Source organism: Lipotes vexillifer, unplaced genomic scaffold, assembly GCF_000442215.2.
Source record: "Lipotes vexillifer unplaced genomic scaffold, Lipotes_vexillifer_v1.1 scaffold21, whole genome shotgun sequence".
Lineage (NCBI taxonomy): Eukaryota > Metazoa > Chordata > Mammalia > Artiodactyla > Lipotidae > Lipotes > Lipotes vexillifer.
In genome coordinates, this window is record NW_006774065.1 from 526,145 (window position 1) to 551,705 (window position 25,561).

The 25,561-nt window shown below is 46.3% G+C and overlaps 1 protein-coding gene and 1 pseudogene across 1 annotated transcript; one reads left to right on the plus strand and one right to left on the minus strand.

Moving 5' to 3' along the window:
- Window positions 1-2,352: 2,352 nt before the first annotated feature.
- Window positions 2,353-3,806, plus strand: UBC (ubiquitin C). Its single transcript, XM_007448648.1, has one exon. The coding sequence runs from the start codon at window positions 2,362-2,364 to the stop codon at window positions 3,748-3,750; it is 1,389 nt and encodes a 462-aa protein (XP_007448710.1). The 5' UTR covers window positions 2,353-2,361; the 3' UTR covers window positions 3,751-3,806.
- Window positions 3,807-8,907: 5,101 nt separating this feature from the next.
- On the minus strand, window positions 8,908-21,620 carry LOC103074103 (60S ribosomal protein L12 pseudogene; annotated as a pseudogene).
- Window positions 21,621-25,561: the final 3,941 nt, after the last annotated feature.

A 25,561-nucleotide genomic window follows, 5' to 3' on the forward strand; every position in this document is an offset into this window, starting at 1 on the left:
TAATGGCAGACATTTTTTAGTCAGTTGCCCCTTTTTCTCTATATGTATTTTTGAAGGCTTTAAGGGTAAAAATTAAAAACACCCTCCTCTCATTTGTAGAAATAGGGAATATTTCTAGAAGAGTCCAGAAAGAACGGTGGCTGGGGAATTGAAGGCATGAGGAAGATTTTCCACTGTAAACTTCAAAAAAATCTGTTGGCATCATGTTCATATATTTCAAAATACTTTAAAAATCTGCTGGAGAAAGGACATAGAGATCATAAAATAGATTGTCGTAAAAAAAGGAAAAAGATCTAACTGACGATCTTTTTCTCTTCTTTTACCCAAAGGGAATTTGCCTAGAGAATTAAATTTTATATTTGGGATATTAATTTTTTTTCCCCAGGAATAACAGAACTTAGATTCAATAAGTATCTTCTTAAAATCTCGGGCTTAAATAGGTTTGATTTCTGATTTCTGAGCGCAACTAAATGTCAACAGAATTCAAATTCCAACGCCTCCCTGTTGATAATCAAGCACAAACCAGGAAGGCTGAAGAGCAATCTGGAAAGTTCTGTCAACTTTCAAGTCCAGCGCAAAGAGTTTTACACAGCTGTGTGTAATTTCTGCTTTTCTTTTCAAAATTCCATGTAGACCTGCCATAGGCATTTCTCCCTTGGAAACTTAGTTTTCACTTCTGTGTTCTGCGGAACTCCTGAGGCTCCTGACGACCCGTCTGACGCGGGCTTGAGGCCGCGGCCCTGGGATTTGTCGAGTCATTCGTCTTGTCCGGGCGCCCGCCCGGTGGGGGATGGGCGCGGCCGCCACAAGTTTGGGGTCTGGACTCGCAGAGTAGGCCTCGCGACGGGCTGAGGATGAGGGGGAAGTTCAGGGCAACAGAAACACTACCCACAACTAAATGTGACTCACGATAAACACCCCTCTTTATTCGCGGGGGGGAGGGGCAGGGCGGGGTGTACGCTGGGGGAGCGGGACCCCGACTCTGTGTGAGGCGCTCGGCCGCGCCCCGGTACGCCTAGGGCGGGCCTCGCGAATAGCGGGGCCCGTCCGGGCCGGGGGGGAGGGGGCATCGAGGCCGGGCGGTGGAGACTGCCCGCTCCGGACGTCTGGGCGACTCCACGCCTGGTTTTCAGGCCGCCCGCTCCCCACTCTCCCTCCCCTCAAGTCGAGCCCCGGGCACGTCCGCGGACGCAGCTCTCAACGAGCGCGCTGATCCCTCCGCCCGGCCTCTCGGGACGGCGGCCCGCTCCGCGCCAGATTCGGCCCCAAAGCTCCAGTCTTCACAGGAGAGCATTTTATGAGTGGAATTAGTCGAGTCTGGGCTTTCTCTTCAGAGGGCAGGAGGGCTGCGAAAAGTAGTCCCTTCTCGGCGTTTCTGCGGAAGGATCTATCGGAGCGGCGCTACCTGTAACTATATAAGGAAGCGCCGGCGGGAGCGGTTCGGAGTCTGCTTCGTGAAGGCTGCGAGTTGAGTTGCGGTTTTTCTGCGTTCGCTGCGGTCACCACCACTTGGTAAGGAGGGGGCCCGGGGGTCTCGTGGCCGCGGGGGGCGCGGGGGGTCGACTTGCCCGCTGCGGCAGAGGGGGCAGCCGAGGCCTTTAGTCACCCGGGGCTCGCTAGCAGCAGGGGAGCCCTGAGGCGGAGGAACGCGGCAAAATGGCGTCCGTTCCCCATCCCTCGGTGGGAGAAGCCGGACTCCGAAGCGGGCTATGAGGTGGGAGAGAGAAGATGGGGGGCGGGGGAGGGGACTGCGGGTGAAAAGGAAACGCGAGAGGCCCGTGAGGCCTCCGTGGCGGCGGGGCCCAGCTTTTTGGGGAACGGGGTTGGTAGCGTGTGAGGGAATCGAACATTAGGTCACGGTTTGACTTGAGCGAGAACTCGGTTTCCCGTCCCAGTAAGGGGACATTAACTGCCGATGCCACGGAGCCGTCCTGCACCCGCGATGGGGGAGGGGACCCGCTCGCCACCGCGGTTACGAGACGTCATCCCTTCTGTGGGCTCGTAATCGAGGGTGGGGCCGCCTGCTGGTATGTGTGGAGGGAGAGCTTTTCTGGTCTCGGGGCACAGGTTTTGGGCCTGGGGTGGTCGCTGCCGTGTTGGCAGGGGACAGACGGCCAGTGAGCGGGGAGGATAAGTGAGGCCCGCGAATTGACTTGGGTCAGGTTTCCCTGCCTTTCTTTAAGTGTGTGAAACGTTGGTTTTCACCTTATTTGTCAAGCTTTTGAGTTTTTGGGCAAGTTAGTCATTTGGTTAGTATATAGTGACGTATAATTTTGTAGCATTAGGTGTGTGTTGACCTCTGAATTACCTGTTAAACGCTGGGGTTATTCTTTGTGTTAATTTTTTTTGTTGCAACAGACAATGCAGATCTTCGTGAAGACCTTGACTGGTAAGACCATCACTCTGGAGGTGGAGCCCAGTGACACCATCGAGAACGTCAAGGGGAAGATCCAGGAAAAAGAGGGCATCCCCCCAGACCAGCAGAGGCTGATCTTTGCCGGGAAACAGCTGGAAGATGGGCGCACCCTGTCTGACTACAACATCCAGAAAGAGTCGACCCTGCACCTGGTCCTCCGTCTGAGGGGTGGGATGCAGATCTTCGTGAAGACCCTGACCGGTAAGACCATCACCCTGGAGGTGGAGCCCAGTGACACCATCGAGAACGTGAAGGCCAAGATCCAGGACAAGGAGGGCATCCCCCCTGACCAGCAGAGGCTGATTTTTGCCGGGAAACAGCTGGAAGATGGCCGCACTCTTTCTGATTACAACATCCAGAAAGAGTCGACCCTGCACCTGGTCCTCCGTCTGAGGGGTGGGATGCAGATCTTCGTGAAGACCCTGACCGGTAAGACCATCACCCTGGAGGTGGAGCCCAGTGACACCATCGAGAACGTGAAGGCCAAGATCCAGGACAAGGAGGGCATCCCCCCTGACCAGCAGAGGTTGATCTTTGCGGGCAAACAGCTGGAAGATGGCCGCACTCTTTCTGATTACAACATCCAGAAAGAGTCGACCCTGCACCTGGTCCTCCGTCTGAGGGGTGGGATGCAGATCTTCGTGAAGACCCTGACCGGTAAGACCATCACCCTGGAGGTGGAGCCCAGTGACACCATCGAGAACGTGAAGGCCAAGATCCAGGACAAGGAGGGCATCCCCCCTGACCAGCAGAGGCTCATCTTTGCCGGGAAACAGCTGGAAGATGGCCGCACTCTTTCTGATTACAACATCCAGAAAGAGTCGACCCTGCACCTGGTCCTCCGTCTGAGGGGTGGGATGCAGATCTTCGTGAAGACCCTGACCGGTAAGACCATCACCCTGGAGGTGGAGCCCAGTGACACCATCGAGAACGTGAAGGCCAAGATCCAGGACAAGGAGGGCATCCCCCCTGACCAGCAGAGGTTGATCTTTGCGGGCAAACAGCTGGAAGATGGCCGCACTCTTTCTGATTACAACATCCAGAAAGAGTCGACCCTGCACCTGGTCCTCCGTCTGAGGGGTGGGATGCAGATCTTCGTGAAGACCCTGACCGGTAAGACCATCACCCTGGAGGTGGAGCCCAGTGACACCATCGAGAACGTGAAGGCCAAGATCCAGGACAAGGAGGGCATCCCCCCTGACCAGCAGAGGCTCATCTTTGCCGGGAAACAGCTGGAAGATGGGCGCACCCTGTCTGACTACAACATCCAGAAAGAATCCACTCTGCACCTGGTCCTGCGCTTGAGGGGAGGTGTCTTAAGTTCTCCCTTTTAAGCTTTTGACAAGTTTCATTGCACTTTTCTTTCAATAAAGTTGTTGGCATTCTCAAATAGTGTAATTTATTTATTTTTAATAAGTTTGCAGAAGATTCTTTTTAGTTAGGGGTGGGGTGTGAGGGATCAAAGTTTTGGTCTACCAGATGATTCTGTGGTAACCTAGAGGTAAGCAGTGTCAGTAAGAGATGGCCTTAACATAGGACTGTAGCGGGTGAGTATAAATAAAACCCAGACAAGTTGGAGGTTGCAGTTAGAATTTTCCATGTGGATGCTTAGATGTAGATTTACTTGTAAACTACTGACTAAAAATACTGAGTTTGGGTGTGGTCCCTGAGAGTGGGAGAGTTTCTGGAATACCAGCAGGGAGGAGCTATTAGAGGGCCGGAGTGGTGGAAGGGAACCTACAGAAAAATCAGTTTTAGTACATCGCTCTGTTTAAATTCACATTGAGCTGCATAGAAAGTCATTTGACCAGATGTTTTTTAAAAAGGATGTGGCAATGTTTTTTTGAATTTTATGTTTTATACAGCAGGTTCTTACTATATTGTATGCATATTAGTGTATATATGTCAATCCCAATTTCCCAATTCACACCACCACGCCCTGCCACTTTCCCCTCTTGGTGTCCACACGTTTGTTCTCTAGGATGTGGCAGTTTAATTTTTACTAAAGTCTCATTAGGCGTTATGCTAGAAAGTTTAGGAGTTAGTAGTTAGAGAATTAAAGCTATTGTCAAAATTTTTGCTGAGATAAAAGTCAAGATTCCTTAATTTTCTTTGACTAGGTGAAAGATTTGTATATAGCTAAATTGGTGGGTGAAGCAGCTGGCTCTTGGTCTTTCATAGTAGTGACTGACCCAATTAGATGCTACTGGTAAGTATCTTTGTATGTCATAACTAGAGCCAAAGGTGAAAGTTGCAGGGAATCTGGTTTAATATAAGGAGCTGGCGCTGGTTGGTAGGTACCCCAGAAGTCAGAGGCTTATTTGAAGGACTCGAAATAAGGGATTGTTTTCTCAAAAGAGCATCAACACTCCCGCTAGCTTCTCCCTTCCTCTCTCCCACTTTTAGGGTATGCATGTGTAACTTCTGATGCAGAGGAAATTCTGTATTACTGCCAGTTCTAAAATACCTGAAGTCAACAGGTTTAAGTCCTCGCTTTAGGGCATCACAACTAGGAAATGCCATTTGAGAAGTTTGTCTTAGGCAAATCTGTTAACATTGTGGGTTTTCACTTTATGGACACCAGAGCATGTATAGTTCACTGGATTTCCATGATTCACCCATGCAAATGAACATACAGGTCGAGAAGCAACATTACAAAAATCCCTGGAACTCCACCAGCACCTGTAATCACGTCCAGTCGCTGTGAGTAGTTTTTGTGTAAGTAATTTTATTGCTCATTAAAAGTAAGTGGTCATAGCATAGGGGAAAAACCTCAATAGCATCTTGAAAATGACCACACTGCAGGACAGGTTTTGCAAGGTTCCTAAGGCGGTGTTAGTGATGAGTGCTTTGTCTTCAAGTGTGAGGCGGTCAGTGGCTAGTGATGCTTCAGAATGTGGGGCTGGGTCAGCTCGTGGTGGGGGACCATGTGTGTGACACGCAGTTAGAAGGATCTTGACATTAGAGCATAAAGCTGTGTGGGTGTCCTAGGGGTGGGGATGCTCAATGGAGAACTTGCTGAGGAACACTTGGCTTCTGCCTGTCAAGTTTAATGAAAGGAATTGCTAATTACAGGTTTAAACACTAGAAAAGATTTGAAAATCAAAAACATTAAAATCAGTGATGGTACAAACTATATATAAATGTATTAAATATTAAAATATGCGTAAGATATAGTACAAACATTAAAATGATAAAGGAAGTGAAAGTTGCACATAAGCTTACTCCCAGGAAAATGAGTATATTTGCCTCTTACTGTGTCTAATTACAATGTGTACATACAGTGTTTTATAAAGTCAAAGGTAGCCCACCTAAGTTCTTAAGTAGGTAACTAACCATATTCCTTCCCAGTGATAACTAATTTTAAAGTTTGGTATTCCTTTGGGCTTTCCTCCTGTGTAGTAAATGCATATAGATGTATACATAAATACAAATAGGACCATTCACAACATAGTGTTTCTCAGCTTTTTTCTTAAAACTAGGTAATTATGGACATCTTTCCATGCCAGCATATCAAGATCTCCCATCTTTTTTTTTTTTTTTTTTTTTTTTTTTGCGGTACGCGGGCCTCTCACTGTTGTGGCCTCTGCCACTGCGGAGCACAGGCTCCGGACGCGCAGGCTCAGCGGCCATGGCTCAGGGGCCCAGCCGCTCCGTGGCACGTGGGATCTTCCCGGACCGGGGTATGAACCGTGTCCCCTGCATCGGCAGGCGGACTCTCAACCACTGTGCCACCAGGGAAGCCCTCTCCCATCATTTTTAATACTCCAGCTAGTATTTCATTGTATAGATGATCTGTGACTTATTTAAGCTGTCCACCAACATTTGATTCTAGGTTTTTGCTGTTAGAATCCTGCTGTAAAGTACATCCTTACACACATATCTGTCATATACTAATATTTTGAAAGGATAGCATAAAAATATAAGATTTCTATCTAATAAGGTTCTTGGGGATAATTTTAAAAATCAGCCTTAAAACATTTTTATAAATAATGATTACTGTATTTGTTACTCTCATATTTTCCTACTTTTATTTTTTTGAGTAGATAATAAGTTCATGTGTTTCAGACATATAAAAAGTTTAAAAGAGTACATAATGAAAAGTTTTCAATTTTGTCTCCCAGCCACTTGGTTCTCCACCTCCCCTAGTATGTGCTTTCAGAGTTTATGCATGTACAAGTGACTAATAATTATTAATTCCCCTTTATGCGAAAGGTAGCATACTGGCTTGCAGTCTGTCCTGCACCATGCTTTTTCACTTTATGTCTTATAGTTTTGACAAGAGTTCTAATATCCTTTCATTATAAAGGAAAAATACCTTTCATGTAATTTTCTCAATAAAGACCACGAGAGCAACACAATCCCTAGTGAACATTTACAGGACCCTTCACCCAACAAATACAAGCATGACGGGAAAAATAGTGATATAGTGATGAACGAGAAGCGTTTCTATCATCAAGGGATTCTGAGGCTGAAGAACAGAGATGCTAGACTTGATCAGTTTCGTTGAATGATCTTAAAGCACCCCAAAGTTTGGTTTCACACGTGAGTTAATACTGTGTAAGGATTCATTTACATAGATGTGATTGTGTGAATCTTGAATAAACCAGAAGAAAAATGCGTGGCTCATATTTGTTTAGTGTTCCTTTTTATGTTTTGTCTGAAAGCACAACGAAGTCCTCGTCAAGTTTTTGTAAATATGGTCCTCAGAGAGGTAATGCTGTTTAGAGATTGGCAAGCGCTTTTTAACTCAAGGATGTCAGCCTTAGTGTGCAGTGATATCTCTGCCGGAAGAGGGAGCTACTGGAACAGACTTTGGTTTAGTCATGAAGCCTGCAGCGCCCCCAGGCGGTGTGGGTGACTAGGCAATTTGTGCTTTTACTTTTCTGTTTCTCACAGTGGGTTGTTTACTCATTAGTAAAAGTTAATTTACTGTCCTCCCAAATGCCTTTTACTTTATCCTGTTTCTGCCGGTCCTGAAGCCATCTCCATTTTTTTTTTAATTTATTTTTTGGCTGCGTTGGGTCTTCGTTGCTGCATGCAGTTTTTTCTCTAGTTGCTGCGAGCAGGGCTACTCTTCATTGAGGTGCACAGGCTTCTCGTTGCGTGGCTTCTCTTGTTGTGGAGCACAGGCTGTAGGCGCACGGGCTTCAGTAGTTGTGACGCACGGGCTTAGTTGCTCCGCGGCATGTGGGATTTCCCGGACCAGGGATGGAACTCATCCCTGGTTCGATTGCGTTGGCAGGTGGATTCTTAACCGCTGCGCCACCAGGGAAGCCCCAAGCCATCTCCTTTTCCATTCCAGCTGGAATGACTCCTCCATAGAATCTAATGTAGCTATTATTCAACGTAGATTCTCTGTTTCTTACAGTATCTCATCAGATCTAACCCCTCAAAATGCCCTTCTCCCTGCTTCTCTTATCTGCTGACCACTTTCTTTTTCCCCATATGCTCCCTGACATTTTCTACGTCCTTGTTTCACTCCAGCTGCTCCCTGTTTCTAAAATACCACCTTTCCCCTATGTCTGACTTAAAAAAAAAACAAGTCTGTAGCCTTGGCTGCAGTAAGGAAAGAGCTGGGTTCCTGGGACAGCACAGAGAGGTTATATTGCAGCCCAGAGAAGGCGGGTATAGGATGGCAAGAGGTAACTGGCAGAATTTCCTGAGGCAGGAGGCTGGCTGAGCAGCAAGGGGCTATCAGCACAGATTTGTGGAAAGTGTAAGCATTCCTCAGAAACCCCCCAAAATACCATAGAAGGGAAACTGGTAAGTGGACTTCCTAGAGGCGGTCACATACAATGCAGAACAGACCGGTCATGTGGGCCTTAAAGGAAATGCTGACTCTTCCACACTGGCCCACACAGATGCTGGGTCACAACTCCCTGCCCCCTCCTCCCTGTTGGTCATTCCCCTGGCATAGTCCAACCTGATGGGGCTTCACTAGAGTTTTCAAAGCCCCCCGCCCAAATGCTTGAGACTGTAAAAAATATGTTGTATCCAATATATGAAAATTACAAGATTGAATTTAAATATTTTAGAATCTTCAAAAGTTAACACATAAACTGGCACAGATTCAGTGCTGACATAGGGACTTGTATTTAATGGGGGTACTTGTTAATGCAAGATATAATATGAAATGCTTTATATTTGGCTGTGGCATCCAAAGTAAACATGTCTAGAGCCTACATGGGTCTTAAACTGGCCCTGTTCTTTTCTTTCATTTAAAAAGAAAATTGAAAACAGATTAGACATTTTTTTTTCAAATGTTTCCCTGCCAAAAGAGAATTTTGAAAGTTTTTGGAATAAATCATCCCAAGAATATCAGTATAGCTGATTTATTTTTTGATCCAGGATCCAGTAAAGATTCATGCTTTGCATTGGTTATTATATCTCCTTTATGTTTCTCTCTCTCTCTTTTTTTTTTTTGGTTTGGTTGTGAAATGATTCTTTATTTACGTGCTCCTTTATTGAAACACTTCCCTTTCTAGTTTTTAACTAACTGGGCATTGCATGGCACCACTGTTGATGTCATCTTTCATGTCGTGATGGTGGTGGCCATCAGCACAGACTGGGCAGTCCTCAGGGTCTCTTGATGGTTCCAAGAGAATTCTCTAACCAAAGACTGGTGCTGCATCTGTCGAGCAATGTTGACAATCCCATCAAAGTGATACTCCCAATGTGCTTAATGTTTTTCTGCTTCTTTCCGTCTCTTGGCCGTTCCTTGAGGACTTTGATGATCAGCGCAGAGGCAAAACGTACCACCTCAGTCTGAGCCTGTTGGTTCTGAATGGTCAGTTTCGCTGTCATCCTCAGATGCTTCCAGTCACTGGTTGCCTTGGTAATGTCATCACCAACCTTTTTTGGAGACAGAACTGTGCAGATCTCAGGGGTCAGGGCAGATGTGGCACTGAATTCCCCACCATTGTACCTCAGACACACAACTTTGAGAAGCCGTGGGTAGGTGGCTGTACTTTAACCATATCTGTGTTGTCAGGCCTGAGGGCCTCTTCTATCCTAGTCCAGGGGAGAGCTAACTTTCTCTCCCTTCACACAACACCCCTCCTCTGTCTCTCTTTTTCTTTGGCTGTTCAGTGTGGCCTGTGGGATCTTAGTTCCCTGACCAGGGATTGAACCCAGGACCTCAGCAGTGAGAGGCAGAGTCCTAACCACGAGACTGCCAGGGAATTCCCCACACCCTCTCTTTCTCTTAATCTAGAACAACCCTACGTCTTTTGTATTTCCTAGGACACTGACTGAAGAACCAGGCCAGCCGATTTAACTAATGTCTCCCATTCTGGATTTGTCTGATTGTTTCCTCATGTGTGTGTGCCATTTTGAAAAATATATATAATAGAACACATTTATTTTCTCCCAATTCACACTCCACCTGTCTGTCCCTTCATCTTTCTGTCTCAGCTAATATCTCCTCCGTGTCTTCCTGTTCCAGCCAAAGTCTTAACCTCTCTTTCTTTCATCCATCCAGTCCAATTCATCAGCAAATCCCATCCACTCAGCCTCTAAAACATAGCCAGACTCCTGTGGCTCTTTCTCCAGGCCAACACCCTGATCCGAGGCACCCATTTCTTTCATCTTAACCCCCCAACTGGTCTCTGCTCCCACTTGGGCCCTGGATGACCCACCCTCCTCCAAATAGTGTGGGATGTGCAGATTTCCAGAAAGCTGATGGCTTGAGCCTATGTCCCTCATTCCTCATTTCTGACTCTCTCTTTGGGCAAATACAACAATCAGGAGGGTGTGAAGGGCATGGGGAGGGGGATGAGGCCCAGGGGACCCCCAGAAGGTGACAGTGTGTCAGCACATGGACTGCCAGCCCTCGTGTCCAGGTCTTCCTGCTTGCTGGTTTGCCATCCCAGTTAGTTATTGAAAACAAGAAGCCCTCCCCTGCTTAAAAATCCCCAAAGACCAGCCGTCCTATCTCTTGGCCTCATTGCTGCTGTTCTGCCCCTATTCATTCTCCCTTAGCTGCACAGTTTTCTTTACGGCTTAGGAACAGCCCGAGGCTTTTCCTGCTTCAAGGCCTTTGCACTCAGCTCTGCCTGGAATGGCCTCCCCTAGATCTTCCCATCAGAGGACCCACCTCCTCTCTCAGGTTCTAACTCCAACCTCCTTTCCATGACCACCATTTTAAACTAGTCCACTGGGTCTCAACTAGTCTCATTCCATGATCCACTCCTAGGTCCTTCATAGCACTTCTCAGGATCTGGAATTTTCTGACTGGTTGGATATTTGACTGTTAGTTCCCCTACCTGTTAGCATACTGATCACTCAGTCCTCATCATGCGTGGCACTCACTTCAATCCCAGACTTCTTTGTTGTCCTTTTATTTTTTTAATTTTTTTTTTTGGCTGCTCTGTCTGGCATGTGGGATCTTAGTTCCCCACCAGGGATCGAACCTGTGCCCCTTGCACTGGAAGCTCAGAGCCTTAACCACTGGACCGCCAGGGAAGTCCCAGTCTGAAACTTCTTAACGACTCTGAGACCAAGGCATGGTGAACGTCCAGATTTTATTGAGGCAGAAACAGGCACAGAGAGGTACAGGGAGGGCACCAGGCAGTCTGGCCCCAGTTCCACACTCTTTTTTCTTTTTTAATGTTATAGAATATATATTTGTATAGATTTTTATTTAATTTTTTGTATTTTTAATTTTTTAATACAATTTTAAAGGTTACTTCCCATTTACAGTTGTTATTACAAAGTATTGGCTCTATTCCCTGCGTTGTACAGTGCATCCTTGAGCCTACCTTACATGCAGTAGTTTGTACCTCCCACCCCCTCACTCCTAAATTGCCCCTCCCTCCCCTCCCTACTGGTACCCACTAGTTTGTTCTCTGTATCTGTGAGTGGGCTTCTTTTTTATGATATTCACTATTTTGTTGTATTTTTTAGATTCCACATTTAAGTGATATCATACAGTATTTGCCTTTTTCTATCTGACTTATTTCACTTAGCGTAATGACTTCCAAGTCCATCCATGTTGCTGCAAGTGGCAACATTTTGGGTTTTTTATGGCTGAGTAGTATTCCATTGTGTATATGTACCACATCTTCTTTATCCATTCATCTGTGGATGGACACTCAGGTTGCTTCCATATCTTGGCCATTGGAAACAAGGCTGCTAGGGACACTGGGGTGCATGTATCTTTTTGAATTAGTGTTTTTGTTTTTTCTGGTTATATATCCAAGAGTGGGATTACCCAGCTCCACGGTCTTAACCACTATGCTCTCAGATCCCTGTGGAAGCACCACGAAGATTGGGGTATTTTCTGTTTTATTGCTCTGACCGCAGCTCTCGGTGCTTGGAACCCAAAGCGTCTGATTCAGGCTCTGATTCCAAGAAGAAGCCTTTTATCTTCTTGCTGGGCTGGGTGGTAGAGCCATCACAGCAAGCCCAGGGCCTCAAGAATGGTCTGTCTTGTCTCACATTTAGGAGCGGCAGGATGAACGGCTTCAGGGAAGTCTCAGGGATGATTCATTGGCATGGATAAAAGAAAGACAAGGCCAAGCTCTTAGACGTTCATAGCTCGATTCCAAGAAACTAACCACACATGGCTATTTACATTTAAATTAATTAAAATTAAATGAGATGTGTTCATCCATTGCACTGGCCATATGTTAAGAGTCTAGTAATGGGGGAATTCCCTGGTGGTCTGGTGGTTAGGATTCGGTCCTTTCATTGCTGTGGCCTGGGTTCAATCCCTGGTCGGGGAACTAAGATCTGGCAAGCTGTGTGGCGAGGCCAAAATTAAAAAAAAAAAAAGTTTAGTAGAAACATGTGACAAGTGGTCATGTTTCCATCATGGCAGAAAGTTCCATTGGGTGGGGCTGGTGTAGGTGGACCATCACTTAGTTAAGCATCCTTCTGCTGTTGGCTATTCACGTTGCTTCCAAAATTTTTCTACTATAATCAGTGGAACAAGATTATAAGACTATTCTTTTTTTATTTTTTTTAATTTTTAAAATTTATTTATTTATTTATTTATTTTTTGGTACGCGGGCCTCTTACTGTTCTGGTCTCTCCCGTTGCGCAGCACAGGCTCTGGACGCGCAGGCTCAGCGGCCATGGCTCACGGGCCCAGCCACTCTGCGGCACGTGGGATCTTCCCGGACTGGGGCATGAACCCGTGTCCCCTGCATCGGCAGGCGGACTCTCAACCACTGCGCCACCAGGGAAGCCCAAGACTACTCTTTTTTTAAATAAGGTTTTGTTTTGTTTTGTTTTGTTTTGTCTTGTCTTGTCTTGTCTTGTCTTCACTGCGTGGTTGTGGGATCTTAGCTCACCAACCAGGGATTGAACCCAGGCCCTCGGCAGTGAGAGCTCAGAGTCCCAACCACTGGGCTGCCAGGGAATTCCCTATATGGCTATCCTTACACATAGATCTTTTGCCCATGTGTGCATGTATATCTGATAGATACACTTCTCAAGGGAACTTGTGGGTCAAAGGGCACATGCTTTTTAAATTTAGACAGACTTTGCCAAGTCCCCCTCCAAAGAGGTTACACAAATTTACACTCTGCCAACAATAATCAGCAGGCCCTGTTTCCCCACACCCTGGCCAGCACTGGGGCTTTTCAAACTTTGATCTTTGCTTGTCCGCTAGGTGAATAATGTTATCTTACAATAGTTTTAATTTGAAAATTATTTTAAGTTTCCCCTAACCTTATTCATTATTTCACTGACAAAAGCACTTTCAATATGAACATTTCTCCAACTTCTCTGTATCTTAGTTGGGGACTTTGCCCTTCAGGGCAGCGTCTACTGTTTATATTGATTGCCTCACCCGTCGCTGGTGTTGAACTGTGTGCTGCTAATTATTAGCTATGGTGGATTCAGAAGGAAGGGTAGAATTGGATATGGAACACCCAAAGCTACGACAAATTATAAAAGGGCCCGGCTGTCACTTAAAAAAAAATATGATGTTTCTCATAAGAGACTCCATCATCAGGTACACATTGTTCATTTAACTGCACAGGTAAGGGGCTGTCACTTAGTCCTTTTCCTCATGAGTAATTGACTTTTTGCTCTCGGAATGCAAATCTGCAGTGGCAGATACACAGGACTGTTGACTTTTAAACTATGTAACATTTAAAGATAATTTTGGTCCACCCATGTTCGGAGAAGCACTATTCCATAGCCAAAAATGTGGAAAGAATACAAACGTCTATCAATGGATGAATGGATAAACAAAAGGTGGTGTATCTATACATTAGGATATTATTCAGCCATGAAAAGGAAGGGAATTCTTTTTTTTTTTTTTTTTTTTTTTTTTGCGGTACGCGGCCCTCTCACTGTTGTGGCCTCTCCCGTTGCGGAGCACAGGCTCCGGATGCGCAGGCTCAGCGGCCATGGCTCACGGGCCCAGCTGCTCCGCGGCATGTGGGGTCTTCCCGGACCGGGGCACGAACCCGTGTCTCCTGCATTGGCAGGCGGACTCTCAACCACTGCGCCACCAGGGAAGCCCGAAAAGGAAGGGAATTCTGACACAGGCTGCAACGTGGTTGATCTTGAGGACATTATGCTAACTGAGATCAGCCAGTCACAAAAGGGCAAATAACACAGGATTTCAGTTATATGAGGTCCCTAGGAAGTCAAATTCATGGAGACAGAAAGTAGAATGGGAGTTGCTGCCAGGGGCTGGGGGAGGGAGATGAGGAATTGTTGTTTAAGTGGGACAGAGTTTCAGTTGGGGAAGATGGAAAAGTTCTGGAGATGGATGGTGGTGATGGTGGCACAACAATGTGAATGTACTTAATGCCACTGAACTGTACATTTGCAAGATGGTTAAAATGATTAAAGAAAAACAGTGCACACATGAAAAAGTGTTTAGGAAATAGGTGGAGAAACAGAAAATAGTCATAGAAGCTCCCATTTGGGAACTTCTGCTATTAGGAATTGAACCCACGCCCCCTGCAGTGGAAGCACAGAGTCTTAACCACTGGACTGCCAGGGAGTTCCCTGTTATGTGTCTTTTTATTTATTTATTTATTTTTAAAAAATGTATTTATTTTTGGCTGCACTGGGTCTTCACTGCTGCGCGCGTGCTTTCTCTAGTTGTGGTGAGCGGGGGCTACTCTTCATTGCTGTGCACGGGTTTCTCTTGTTGCGGAGCATGGGCTCTAGGTGCGTGGGCTTCAGTAGTTGTGGCACGCGGACTCAGTAGCTGTGGCTCGTGGACTCTAGAGCACAGGCTCAGTAGTTGTGGTGCACGGGTTTAGTTGCTCCGCGGCATGTGGGATCTTCCCAGACCAGGGCTCGAAGCTGTGTCCCTGGCATTGGCAGGCGGATTCTTAACCACTGAGCCACGAGAGAAGCCCTCTTATGTGCCTTTTTAAAATCACAATTTAAAATGTTTAAAAAGTATTTTTGAAAAACAAGCACACCAAATATGTCATAATATTAAGGTTCAATAGAGCTGGATGCTGAATACGTTATTCCCTATCCTTTCATGAATGTTTAAAACATTCCACAATCAGGAAAAAATTCTGAAAGTAGCTCTTTAGGATACATTGGCAAAAAAACCTATGATGTAGAATCTTTTTAGCTTTTATGTAAATTTTTAGACTGTAAAAGCAGCAATAAGGCTTTATCTTTTTAAAATTATAAATTTATTTATTTACTTATTTATTTATTTGCCTGTGTTGGGTCTTCACTGCTGTGCGCAGGCTTTCTCTAGTTGCGTGAGCCGCGAGTGGGGGCTGCTCTTCGTTGCAGTGCATGGGCTTCTCACTGCGGTGGCTTCTCTTGTTGCAGAGCACGGGCTCTAGGCACACGGGCTCAGTAGTTGTGGCACATGGGCTTAGTTGCTCCGCAGCATGTGGTATCTTCCCAGACCAGGGCTCGAACCCGTGTCTCCTGCATTGGCAGGCAGATTCTTAACCATGGTGCCCCCAGGGAAGTCCCTTTTTTTTTTTTTTTGCAGTACGCGGGCCTCTCACCGTTGTGGCCTCTCTCGTTGCGGAGCACAGGCTCCGGACGCGCAGGCTCAGTGGCCATGGCTCACGGGCCCAGCCGCTCCGCGGCATGTGGGATTTTCCTGGACCGGGGCACGAACCCATGTCCCCTGCATCGGCAGGCAGACTCTCAATCACTGCGCCATCAGGGAAGCCCCCCCATGTCTTTTTAAAATTAAAAAAATACCTAATACATATACATGATTTAAAAAAATTCAACATTATTGCTTTGATTATCTATTGCTGCTTCATAAACCATTCCGAACTTAGTGGTGGAAAACCACTATGATCTATTATGATGATCTCACATGGTTCTGGGGTGAGTGGGCTCAGCAAGGTGGTCACTGCAGGGATCTCTCATGTGCTTGGGGTCAGAAATGGCTGCAGGAGTCAGGGAGGCTTCCTCCCTCACTCGTTTGGCATCGGGAGCTGGTTTTGGCTGGGACCTCAGTGGGGGCTCTTGCCAGAACTCTACACAGAGCAACTTCATGTGGTTAGGGGTTCCTCTCAGCATGGCGGCTGGGTTCCAAGAGCCAGCAGCCCTTGAGAACCAGGTGAACACTGCATCACTTCTGCCACCTTCTATGCATTAGAAGCAAGTACAGCTAGAAGGTACAGCTTCAAGGTCATGTTATTAAAAAGGAACCTGGTTGTCCTTCACTCACTTTCCCTCTGCCCTTGAGCTTGAATGGGGACAGGCTGCCAGTGAGCCAGCTCTGACCCTCGCGGGTGGGGTAAGTGTATGGCAGAGCAGTGAGACAGCTGCCTAAACATTCAAGGGGGAGAGAATTAGTTTCTACCTTTTTGTTCTGGTTTTTGCTTTCTTTCCCCGCCCCCCGCCATGTGGTTAAAAAACACATAACATATAATGTACCGTCTTAACCATTTTAAGTATGCAGTTCAGTAGTGTTAGCTATATGCACATCGTTGTACAACAGATGCCCAGACCTTCCTCATCTTGCAAAACGAAAAGTCACTGAACAACAACTTCCCACCCCACTCCACCCAGCCTCTGGCAACCAGAATTCTACTTTCTGCCTCTATGAGTTTGACTACTCCAGGTACCTCATATAAGTGAAATCATACAGTATTTGTCTTTTTTGCGACTGGTTTATTTCACTTAGCATAATCTCGTCAAGGTTCATCCATGTTGTACCATGTGACCGGATTTCCTTCCTAATTTTTAAGGCTGAATAATATTCCATTGTATGTGTACACTACATTTTGTTTATCCATCCATCAGTGGACTCTTGGGTTGCTTCGACCTCTTGGCCATCATAAATAATGCTGCTATTTGCATGGATGTGCAAATATCTCTTTGAGATCCTGCTCTGAATTCTTTTGGGTATATACTCAGAGATGGAATTGGTAGATCATATGGTAGTTCTATTTTAATTTTTTGAGGAATTGCCATACTGTTTTCCACAATGGCTACACCATTTTACATTCCCACCAACAGTGCCCAAAGGTTCCAATTTCTTCACATCCAACACTTGTTATTTTCTGTTTTGTTTGTTTGTTTGTTCATTTTGTTTTGATAGCAGCCATCCTAATGTGTGTGAGGTGAGATCTCACTGTGGTTTCGATTTGCATTTCTCTGATGATCAGTGATGTTGAGAATCTTTTCATATGCTGGTTGGCTAGTTGTATAACATCTTTGTAGAAATTTCTATTCAAGTTCTTTGTCCATTTTTAAATTGGGTTATTTGATTTTGGGGTTGTGGAGTTGTAAGAGCTCTTTATATATTCTGGATTAACCCCTTAGTAGATATACGATCTGCAAATATTTTCTGCCATTCTGTAGGTTGCCTTTTCACTCTGTTGACTGTGTCCTTTGGTGCATAACAGGCTCCACCTTTTCATGGATAAATGTCAAAGAATTCACAGGCATGTATTAAAGCTACCACAAGCATGAAAGGGTTCTGTGGGCGGGGGCGGTGGGAAATGTCTCCCTCTGCTCTGACTGCCTTCCACAGAGATAACCTCTGTTATTGGTTTCTTGTGCAGCTCTCCAGAGGTTTTCTTTGAGGCTTTGTGATGTAAAGTTTCCATAGAAGTTGTGCACAGTTTGTATTTATGCAAAATGAACTATGAGGTGGATCTTGGATCCTCTGGAACAGGTCTCTCAGGACCTCATAACCCTCATTTGTAACATAGGACAGTTGGAGTGGGTGATTTGCAAAGACCCTACATCCTGGATGAACACGGGCCACATGCTGGAAAAGAGCACTTTCCCACGTGCTCCTGGAGCCTCCTTTCACTCGGTTTATGGAGGTTTGGTCTTGCCTTTTGCTCTGAGCAGGGTCTGAGTTGCTCATTCACGGGAATCTAAGAGTTTGTGTTTTGTTTCACTTAAATAAGAACATATTTCCTCTTGTTGGGCTTCCCTGGTGGCGCAGTGGTTGAGAGTCCGCCTGCCGATGCAGAGGACGCGGGTTCGTGTCCCGGTCCGGGAGGATCCCGCGTTCCGCGGAGCGGCTGGGCCCGTGAGCCATGGCCGCTGAGCCTCCGCGTCCGGAGCCTGTGCTCCGCAGCGGGAGAGGCCACACCAGTGAGAGGCCCGTGTACCGCAGAAAAACAAAAAACAAAAAACATTTCCTCTTGTCAGTTCTGTGCTGGGCAAAACTCTAATTTCAGTTCTTACTTTTCAGAAACTGCAAAGGATGTGAAACGTGGCACAGGAAGAAACAAATTTGCTCTCTTGGCCTAAGATTCTTCTCCAATCTGAGATTCGTAGTGTTGAATGAAAAAGGTTCTCAGACTCCAGTGAGTGTCATGATGGGCTGGATTGTGGATTAACAATGCAGAATTCTTGGAGTTTCAACCCATACCTGCTGAATCAATCTTTGGACTTGGCTATAAATATACAACTTTACTTATCATGGAAGAAAAGATCCAATTTACAATAGCAACCATAATGATGGAATAGTTAGCAGCAAACTTCTCAAGAAATGTGGAGGATATAAATATAAAAGGTGTTAAAATTCTACTATTAAATATAAAAGGAAGCTTGGATGAGTGGCGAGACGATCTTTGTTCTTAGAGAAGAATCCATTTTGGAATGATGTCAGAGTTCCCTAAATATAGCCAGAAATCAGTGCAATCCCAGTTAAATAACCAACAGGAAATTATGGGGGACTTTGAGAAAATGGTGCTGAAGTACACAGAAAAAAATGAATACATGAGAATTGTCAGGAAAATTCTGGAAATGGAGACTAGAGAGGGGAGATTATCTTTACCAAATACTATAATGAATTATAAAGGTGGAGTGTTAGATACAGTTGGCCCTAGAGAAGGAATGGCTGGATTGAGCATTGTCATAAGAGAAAAATCCAGAGAGAGATGAAAGTATATAAAGTATATAAAGAAACTGGCTTGTTAAAGATGGTGATTTCCTTCAATGGAGAAAGGACTTGTAATACATTGGATTGGCATAACTTTCTTACTCCATAGCTGAAAACAAATTAATTCCAAATAGAGCAGAGATATAAAAATAGAAACACCTACAAATCACTGGAAGAGAATGCAGATTTAAAAAAAATGCTTGGTTTGGGAGACTTTTCTGAATATAACACAAAACTAAGAATTCATAGAAAAAGTAAATCTGATCACGAGAAAATAAAATTTCATCTTTTGAAAAATATTGAAGGCAAAGCTGACTTGGAAAATATATTTGTAACTCTGATGTTAGGCAAAGAATTGGTGTCCTTCATATACAAAGAGCGAGTGCTAACAAACAAGCCAGTAGAAGAAATGATCACAGGAGGTCAACGTGAAGTTCACAAATGGCTGATAACTGTACGAAAAAATGTTCCACCTCATTTATAATGAAAAGACGTGCAGAGCCAAGCAATTAGTAATTTTTCACCTCTCCAGTGTGCGAAAATGAAGAGTTTGATAATACTCAACTGTTGAGGAAACAGAAAAGGTTCTTGTGTATACTGTCACTGGGAGTATAAATGGTGATACTCTTTTTGGAGACTGGCTTGGAAAAACTTTTCAAAATGAAAAAGGTGCATACTTTGGATCCAGCGGGCTCAGGGCTGGGTGTTCAATCCCATGGAAATGCAGGTGGCACTGGTGGTTGCCCTGCCAGGATCTTTCTCCTCCTTCCTCCTCTGGGGCAAAACCCCCTCCTCTGTGACGCATGTGTCCTGCGTGAATGCTGATGGGCCCACCCAGCAAGATGTAGACAGGGCCTCCAGCAAGCCCCTAAAATAAGACTTTCTGGTAACTTTTAAACAGAGGCTGAAGTCCAAAGGACGGGGAAGCCACAGCTGGTCTGAGAGTCTTTCCAGGCAGCAGGAACAGCATGTGCAAAGGCTCGTGGTTGGAAGGAGCTGCAGCCGTAGGGGGTGTGGGTTTCTGGGTCATATCACTTTGAGGGCTCTGGGTGGTAAGTGAGGAAAACTCCAATCAAAAGCGACTCGAACAATAGAAACCTTTGTTATGTTGCATAACAAGACGCCAGAAATGGGGCTGCTCCAGTAGGGGTTAATTTAGTACCTGAACATCGCCACAAGGCCCCAGATGCTGGCTTTTCCCGTTGGCTGTCAGAGCACAGAACTGAATGAACTGTAATCCGTGGTTCGCACCACAACCTCATCGTTTGGTCCATTCAAGTCCTGCTTATGTTCTTTTTAACAGTTAATTGGATTCCATCTATATGAACTGTGCGAGTAAGCAAATCCACAGAAACAGAAAGCAGATTAGTGGTTGTCAGGGGCTGGGGGAGGGGGGGCAGGGAGTGACTTTTTAAAGGGTATGGGTTTTCTTTTGGGGGAGATAAAAATGTTCTGGAATTAGATGGCGGTGAGAGTTGTACAACATTATGAACGTACTAAAACCCATGGAATCGTATGCCTTCAAAGGCTGAACTTTATGGTGTGTGACTCAGTAAAATAGTTTTTTTAAAGAGGAAGTTAAAGGACTTCCCTGGCGGTCCAGTGGTTAAAACTCTGCCCTTCTACTGCAGGGGTCCCGGGTTCGATTCTTGGCTGGGGAGCTAAGACCTTGCATACCATATGATGTGGCCAAAAGGGGGGCAGGGGAAGAAAAGTTAATTGATTATTATTTTTAACGAAAAAAAAAATTTTTGGCCACACCGCACAGCATGTGGGATCTTAGTCTCCCCCCAGGGATTGAACTGTGCCCCCTGCAGTGGAAGCGCAGAGTCCTAACCATTGAACCGCCAGGGAAGTCCCCCTGTTATTTTATTTTATTTTATTTTATTTTTTGCGGTACGCGGGCCTCTCACTGCTGTGGCCTCTCCCGTTGCGGAGCACAGGCTCCGGACGCGCAGGCTCAGTGGTCATGGCTCACGGGCCCAGCCGCTCCGCGGCATGTGGGATCTTCCCGGACCGGGGCACGAACCCGTGTCCCCTGTATCGGCAGGCGGACTCTCAACCACTGCGCCACCAGGGAAGCCACCCCCCCCCCACCCCGTTATTTTAAAGTAATCCATCTTCCAAAATAAAAACCAAGGCTTTGACAATGACTGAGATCTGACTTTGTACGGTCCCCCCACCCTATTTTTCCTCACCATCTTCCAAAATCTGTCTTCAACATTGCCTTGTTTTTTCATATATATACACAAATATAGAGAGAGATGCAAACTGTGTGTGTGTGTTTTAAAACTTGCGTTGTTTTTAGCAGGGAGGGATAAATTGGAAGTTTGGGATTGACATATACACACACTACTATATTTAAAATAGATAACCAACAAGGATCTACTGTACAGCACAGGGAACTCTACTCAATACTCTGTAATAACCTAAATGGGAAAAGAATTTGAAAAAGAATAAATACATGTATGTGTATAACTGAATCACTTTGCTGTACCCCTGAAACTAACACAACATTGTTAATTAACTATACTCCAATATATATATTTAAAAAAACCAACTTCCGTGTTTTACCTTGGCATTATAACGATAACATATAATATCATAAGGATGTCAGGTCCTAGGCCTGAGGAGGGCTTTGCAAACTCCGCTGGCCAAGCACAATCAGGGCTCTGTGAGCTGGGGCCGAGGGGCCGAGGAATGGCTGCTGGGCAGACCTCTGCTGTCAGAGTCTGCAGTGGAGCTTTTGGAGGTTTTCAATTCTGAAAAAAATTATGGTGCCCTCTCCCAGAGAAGTGATTCAAAATAACCACATGGCTCAGCAGTAAAGTGGGTAAAGCAAGTCTAGCAGCGTGCTTGCTTGCTTGTTTTTTTTTTTTGGCCTTACCTCATGGCATAAGGAACTTCTCCGACCAGGGATTGAATCCGTGCCCACTACAGTGGCAGCCCGGAGTTTTAACCACTGGACCACCAGGGAAGTCCTCTAACAGCTTTCTGATGATCTTCTCACGCTGGCCACTTGGATGCATTTAAAAAATATTAAATACAAAATCGCTTCAGAGTTGTACGAGTGGAACAGGCGGCTGGGGGACAGGCAAGGGAGGGGACTGACTCCATCAAATAGGCCTTTCTGTTTCTCTTGAATTTTGTAGCTCTTAGGCTCTGAAATCTGAAGACCTGGGTTCAAATTCAGGCTTGGTCACTGCCTGGTTGTGTGACCTTGGACAGGTCACTTCACTGCTCTGTGCCTCAGTTTCCTCATCTGGAAAGTAGGGATATTACGGATTCTGACTTCAGAGGGTCAGTGTGAGGATTCAGTGAGCAAAGATATAAAGCATTCAGAACAGCACCCGGCACAGTTCAGGGTCCCTAAATGTCAGCTATTATTTTTAAAAAATATTTATTTACTTATTTAGGCTGTGTGAAAGTCTTAGTTGCGGCATGTGGGATCTTCATCGCGGCACGCGGACTTCTGAGTTGCAGCACACATGCGGGATCTAGTTCCCCGACCAGGGATTGAACCTGGGCCCCCTGCATTGGGAGTGTGGAGTCTTACCCACTGGACCACCAGGGAAGTCCTAATGTCAGCTCTTATTATGATCAATATCTGTTGTGGTTGAACTGTGTCCTCCAAAAAGGTACAGGGAAGCCCTAACCCCCTCAGAACATGACCTTATTTGGAAATAGGGTCATGGCAGATTAGTGAAGATGAAGCCATATTGGCATAGGGTGGGCCCCTAATCCAAGGTGACTGGTGAGACGCCTTTTAACGTGTCTGTGGGTCAGCGATCTGGGTACAGCTTAGCTGGGTGTTCTGTTCAGGGCCTCTGAAGACACACAGGGAGAAGATGGCCACATGACGAGATGTGTCTACAAGTCAAGGAACACCAAGGAAGCCAGCGACCACCAGAAGCTGGAAGAGGAAAGGAAGGATCCTCCCCTGGAGCCTTCAGAGGGAGCGTGGCCCTGCCCACACCCGGATTCCAGATTTTAGCCCCCAGAATTATCAGAGAATACATCTCTGTATTTTAAGCCACCCTGTTTGTGGTACTTTATTACAGCAGCCCAAGGAGACTAATACAATATCTATTGAAAATTACTTGATAAAGTCAAAGAAAAGCAGTGCTTAAAAGCGATTCTTCCTCTATTTCTTCTTGTGTCCTGGAGCAGGGTGGAGGTGTCAGTTCCGAGTGCCCACAGCTGAGACCAGGCAGTAAGGGTGGGTTGTGAAGGTGTTCGGACTATGTCCTGCAGGTCCTGAGAAGCTCCTGGAGGTCTTAAATCTGGGAGAGACAGTTTCCAAGGTGAGTTTTAAGAAGCTCTGCCTGCCTGTGGGTGGAGGATGGAGAAGACAGTTTAGGCCAGTTGAGGGATGGGTCTGTCGTCCGGGCAGGATGATGGTTTCAGTGATTCTCAAAGTGTGGTCTCCAAAATAGCAGCATCAGTGTCTCCTGGGAACTTGCTAGAAATGCAAAATTATAAGCCCATCCAGACCTACTGAATCAGGCCCCCTGGTTGCGGGGGGGGGGTTTACTTATTTAGGCTGTGTGAAAGTCTTAGTTGCGGCATGTGGGATCTTCATCGCGGCACGCGGACTTCTGAGTTGCAGCACACATGCGGGATCTAGTTCCCCGACCAGGGATTGAACCTGGGCCCCCTGCATTGGGAGTGTGGAGTCTTACCCACTGGACCACCAGGGAAGTCCTAATGTCAGCTCTTATTATGATCAATATCTGTTGTGGTTGAACTGTGTCCTCCAAAAAGGTACAGGGAAGCCCTAACCCCCTCAGAACATGACCTTATTTGGAAATAGGGTCATGGCAGATTAGTGAAGATGAAGCCATATTGGCATAGGGTGGGCCCCTAATCCAAGGTGACTGGTGAGACGCCTTTTAACGTGTCTGTGGGTCAGCGATCTGGGTACAGCTTAGCTGGGTGTTCTGTTCAGGGCCTCTGAAGACACACAGGGAGAAGATGGCCACATGACGAGATGTGTCTACAAGTCAAGGAACACCAAGGAAGCCAGCGACCACCAGAAGCTGGAAGAGGAAAGGAAGGATCCTCCCCTGGAGCCTTCAGAGGGAGCGTGGCCCTGCCCACACCCGGATTCCAGATTTTAGCCCCCAGAATTATCAGAGAATACATCTCTGTATTTTAAGCCACCCTGTTTGTGGTACTTTATTACAGCAGCCCAAGGAGACTAATACAATATCTATTGAAAATTACTTGATAAAGTCAAAGAAAAGCAGTGCTTAAAAGCGATTCTTCCTCTATTTCTTCTTGTGTCCTGGAGCAGGGTGGAGGTGTCAGTTCCGAGTGCCCACAGCTGAGACCAGGCAGTAAGGGTGGGTTGTGAAGGTGTTCGGACTATGTCCTGCAGGTCCTGAGAAGCTCCTGGAGGTCTTAAATCTGGGAGAGACAGTTTCCAAGGTGAGTTTTAAGAAGCTCTGCCTGCCTGTGGGTGGAGGATGGAGAAGACAGTTTAGGCCAGTTGAGGGATGGGTCTGTCGTCCGGGCAGGATGATGGTTTCAGTGATTCTCAAAGTGTGGTCTCCAAAATAGCAGCATCAGTGTCTCCTGGGAACTTGCTAGAAATGCAAAATTATAAGCCCATCCAGACCTACTGAATCAGGCCCCCTGGTTGCGGGGGGGGGGGCAGCTCTTTGGGTCCCCCCTACCCCCATCCCACCAGGTGATTCTGAAGTGCCTCAGGTGTGAGAACCACTGATCTAACCAAGGCGGTGGAAATGGTGCATTCATTTGCTAGGGCTGCCGTAACAAAGTACCACAAACTGGGCGGCTTCAAACAACAGAAATGTATTTCTCAGAGCTCTGGGGGCCAGAAGTTGGAAATCAAGGTGTCGCATGCTCTCCAAAGCCTCTACAGGAGGAAACTTCCTTGCTTTTTCCAGTTCTGGTGGCTGCCGGCGTTGCTTGGCTTGTAGACCCATCACTCCAGCCTCCCCTGTGTCCCCTCCTCTTATAAGTACACCAGTCATTGCATTTAGGGCCACCCCAATCCCGGATGACCTCATCTTCACTTGATCACACCCACAAGACCCTATTTCCAAATAAGGTCACACTCACAGGTCCTGGGGGTTAAGACTTGAACATACCTTTTTGGGGGGGACACAATTCTACCCACTACAGATGGAGAGAAATAAAAGGACTCGAGAAATATCAAGACAAGAGAAATCTTAATGGTTAGCTGGGGGTAGGAGGGAGAGAAAACAGAACGAAGAGGAAAAACGACTCAAATGCTTTTACATCAATAACAAAGGCTGGGCTGACGCTGGTGTCTTGTTGCTCTCTGAGTGAGTTCCTTCGGGTAGAGTTTCAGGAACTTGATTCCAGTATCTTAGGACCGGTAAACACCTTGCTGAAATAAACTCCTTCGCGCCTGAGAACCTGTCTCCCTTCCCCGCGGGGCAGGTCTGGGGAGAGAGGAGCTGGAAGCCAAGATGCCCTTGGCCCATGGAGCGCCCAGCTGATTGCACTAACTTCAATTCAGGCCACGCTTGAGAGCCAAAATCAAAATCAAGGTCACAGAGGCCGGGGACATCTGAAGCTGCTGCAGATCCCAGCGGCCTCAAAGGAAAGGATGGAAAGGGAGACCACGGGCCTGTCTCCGGCTGGAGGAGCTGGGGGACCCGTCAGCGCGGGAGTCCCTCCCTCCCAACCACAGGCTGCACTCAAAGCATTTGTTCTTCTGGAAGATTCTCATCCCTTCTCGCAGTCCCCAGGAGTTCTGACCCCCTGGAGGGCTTGTGAAGACCCAGATCACTGGGCCTCGCCCTAGAGTGTCTGACTCAGCAGGTCTGGGGTAAGGACCA

What these genes read in the sequence shown, in the direction of transcription:
- UBC (XM_007448648.1), top strand. Translation starts at nt 2,362, where the DNA reads ATGCAGATCTTCGTGAAGACCTTGACTGGTAAGACCATCACTCTGGAG.